Source organism: Haliotis rubra, unplaced genomic scaffold (assembly GCF_003918875.1).
Source record: "Haliotis rubra isolate DU_JTF1 unplaced genomic scaffold, ASM391887v1 Scf1196, whole genome shotgun sequence".
Classification (NCBI taxonomy): Eukaryota; Metazoa; Mollusca; class Gastropoda; order Lepetellida; family Haliotidae; genus Haliotis; species Haliotis rubra.
In genome coordinates this window covers 227,885-231,859 of record NW_025765110.1, presented here as the reverse complement: position 1 = coordinate 231,859, position 3,975 = coordinate 227,885, and the positions used below count along the sequence as shown (strand labels likewise).

Here is a 3,975-nt window from a genome sequence, read left to right as displayed (position 1 = left end):
TACCACAGCCTTGAACAAACGTTGTTACGGGGAAAATCCACAAAATATTTGAATATACAATGTAGTACCTATTTCCACAAAGTCACAGAATATCTTTCAAGATCATGAGGGATTCCCTTAAATTGTCAACAAAATCAGTAAATGCACTATTGTGAAACTGCAACATTTGGTCCATCGACCATTCAAATGAACATAACATGCTTAATATTTAGAAATGCGATTTGTTGCCTCATTCTGAGAGTAGGGCAGCGAATCCCGGAGGGAGCTCAACCAAAACATACAACAATTTCCACTTTACAAAGAAAAAGTTTTATCCCGAAGATGACATATGGTACATCACTTGAACGTATGTTTTGTTCCGGAGTACGGCTATGCGGCCTCGGGAAATGAATAAATTCTGTGGCTAGTAGGTGCGACTTGTAGGACAGGATATTTTTACCCTTTTCGCAAACATCTGGTGTCTTGTCCGATTGTAGTAGGTCCATTCATATCATTTTCTCACCTAATTTGCCTTTTCTTCAAAAAGTTTTTGTTTTGAGATATCCCGAAACGGGACGCGTCATTGTCTGGTTGCAGTCGCCATTGTGGAAGCATGTTGGTATATAACACGGGTTACGTAGGTATCCACGATCGGTGCGAAATGTTCGTTTGACTCTCATGAAGCATAATAATACTTCTATTGAAATATGACCACTCAAAGGATAGCAAAATTTTAGTTGAGAAGGAAACAGGATAAAAGGATGATTACATAGAATTGCCATTTTTATTATCAGCATTGAACCAAATTCTTCTGATGTATATTTTTACCTGAACATACATTCACCCAGGAACAAATAATTTCAGTGATGGTTTCGCTGAGCAACACTTTAAGAAAAGGCACAAAATCTACTTCTCGAAAGCATAACTGCCAAATAACTTTGATTTGAGTGGGTAAGTGAGTGAGTATGCTGGGTTTGACGCCGCTTAGGACAGTATTCAAGTTATATCACGGCGTGTCAGCTTAATATTTGAGTTAACCCGTGGTGATGCCGGTTGTAGTCGTTTATCACTTCCAAGCAAGGGTATGGTGCTGGCACACCTAAAACAGGGCAAATTTGGAATCGTCCCAAAATGAATCGTTTGTGGCATAAGGAGATAATATCAAACACACAAATGACAATAACGTATAGAATGACAAACCTGGAACCAAATGATAATTTGTTTTGGGTGACAGAGACTTACTTTTCTCACACAATTACTTGTGTTTTCAGAATTACATGGCTGTGTACATGTGTGAAACCACTTCACGCCTTAGAAAATCTAGCCATGCATATGTTATACCACTGAAGGAATACAAACAACATCAGTGAACACTGTATTGTCATCTAGATCACCCTTTCTATTGAGAGCAGCCAGTTTGTAAAACCTTGCACGTGAAACGTCTGATACAGGTAAAACATAAACTACGAGATTTGTGTTAGATGCTGGTATATTTTCAGTTAAATGTTCTTCTGATATGCGAGACAGTGTGATATGTATTCATTTTTCCCAACAGTCTGGCACTGCTGTGAGAATGAGCGAAATAAATGTAGAATATTGGTGACCTGGAACTTGACATCACAAGCAAGATCTGTACTGTCACAATTCTCATGATCAAACCCCATGGCTTATATAAAACATATGGTGAAGACAGGAGGATTGGTATATATCACCATCAGTCCGATACATTGGATGTGCTCAACATTGTGTGGCATTTTGATTGATGATATGTTGATAAAATAGACAAACCCAGTCGATGTATCACAAGGGATTTGCCAAGCAAAGCTGAACAGCTGTCACGCTCAATGATTAACTCTAACACGCCTTATGAAAGAAAAAGTTATGTATAGGCCTTACAGACCGTGTTAATTGTCTGGAATCAGAATATGCGTCGCCACAGGACTCCAATTGGTTTTCACATTACAGACTGATCAAAGACTCCTGGGATATGAATAACAAAAATATTAATTACTTTAACTATACGCCATACACCACACATCAAAACACTAGAGCGTCACATTTAAATAAAAGATGTGCAAAGGTAATTGACGTAAGACCTTGTGAAATCTGGACTCAATATTTACAAGAAGAGTGCGGAAAAGGCAGTTGGCATTCGATAATTGTAAACCCTTTGATCAGATATAATGATCTGTTTTACATGTTGGATGTCTGTCTGATATCCTGAAGACTTCCATCCTCATATTGAGTGAGATTCTGCTGACACATTGAGCTGGCATCTCCGATCTTTCTACACCCAGCGAGATGATAGACAGGTTCCCGTACCGAATGAAGTGATCCTAGTCTGTACGTCGTCATTGCACTGAATTCTGAATTCTTACTGTATGCTTTAGACGCATATTTCTTTGATTTTGTACATACTGTTCTGTAGAAAACCCGTCTGAATTTGGTACTGATGAGAGAGTATAAGATGAAATTGATAGAAGCGTTTATCTGTATGAGAAAATTGGTAAAATTTGCGGCAATTTTAAGGTCGTTGCGCATTGATTTTGATAGACTGACTTCAGCAAGTTCAAGGTAAGTGCTATACATCATGAGAACAGCACCAGGAATCTGGCATAACAGGAACACTAACACAACAGTGATGAGCATCTTGGTGATCTTTTGTTGCTCGCCACTGTGACGTGAACTGGAAATGCGGTGAGGGGACAGAGACGTCATACGGCGTCGTATTTCCACGGCTTTTACCACAGAGGATATGAGAATTCCGTTAAACACACACAGCAACAGTAATGGTAGAAAAGTGAAAATCGTAACAAAGAACCAGTAGTATCCAATCTTGTAGCTATACGTCTTGGAAAAATCCGTATACCGGACCGTCGGCACAGTGACGTTATTTTTTATTTCGTTAATCACTTTCATTTCGAAAAACTCCGGAGTCGTGCAGGCCATGGCTACCAAAGCCACCAAGACGATGATGACTTTCGCCCGCTGGACCGTGCACAACGTTCTTCCTCGCATGGGATGGCAAACTCCGATGTAACGTTCCACAGTGAAGGTAACAGTAAGAAACACAGACACGTTAGCAGACATGTCACTGAGAACACGACATACACGGTACCAATGCATGTATGACAACATGTGACGGAACGGTTCGTAGTGCTTGAAGCTAAGAGTCAAGCTGAATACAAGATAGAGTGAATCAAAAGCGGCAAGGGCTGTTAGATAGCAGTTGGTTGAGGACTTCATGCTTCGTCTTGTGAGCACCACCATATTGAGCACGTTGCCCAGGAAGCCCAGGGCAACCACCACAGGCACACATACTTTCTGTATAATACAACGGGTTATTTCCAAGGCTGTTTCGTTTGCGGGATCTGTACTTTGGATCATATTTGTCGATGAGTTGGCATCATCGTAATAGAGGAACTCGTCAACGAGAGAAGTGTTCAGGGGAAGATATGTTACATCCTCCATTGGAATAGATGCTGGTTCAGTAGATATAATGATCTGATCAGCGCCTGGAACAGATACAGCAATGGGTAAATGTACATGACAGATTTCAATATTCTTTTAGGTTTATTGTGATTTTATAATAGCAACACATGAGCCATTCTAGACGCATTGGTTGATATTATGATCATCAACAAGAATTGTGTTAGATGGCGAAAAGCTGGAAGATGTTGAAATGGTCCAAAATAGCACACACGTTGTATGGAATCATCTAAAGAATAGCTGCACACTGAACGCTCGGATAATAGGACATAAGGAGTACATTCTACAAATGACTTACAAGCTGAAATAAGAAAATAAGAATAAGAACATCAGTGGACGCTGAATAGGAGACGAATTTCAGGAAATTGTTTATACTTGGCCTATTTCAAATCACAGACAACTTATTAGTTTTGAATCTGACATAATAGGGTGAATAAGGACATAATTGTATTCTAATCTGATGGTAAAACAATACTTAAAGAGAACAATTGGAGTTCACATAAAATT

The 3,975-nt window shown here is 39.5% G+C and overlaps 1 protein-coding gene across 1 annotated transcript; it reads right to left on the bottom strand.

Annotated features, from left to right (window-relative positions):
• Window positions 1-2,172: 2,172 nt before the first annotated feature.
• LOC124261563 (FMRFamide receptor-like) lies at window positions 2,173-3,450 on the bottom strand. Its single transcript, XM_046695894.1, has one exon. The coding sequence runs from the start codon at window positions 3,448-3,450 to the stop codon at window positions 2,173-2,175; it is 1,278 nt and encodes a 425-aa protein (XP_046551850.1).
• Window positions 3,451-3,975: the final 525 nt, after the last annotated feature.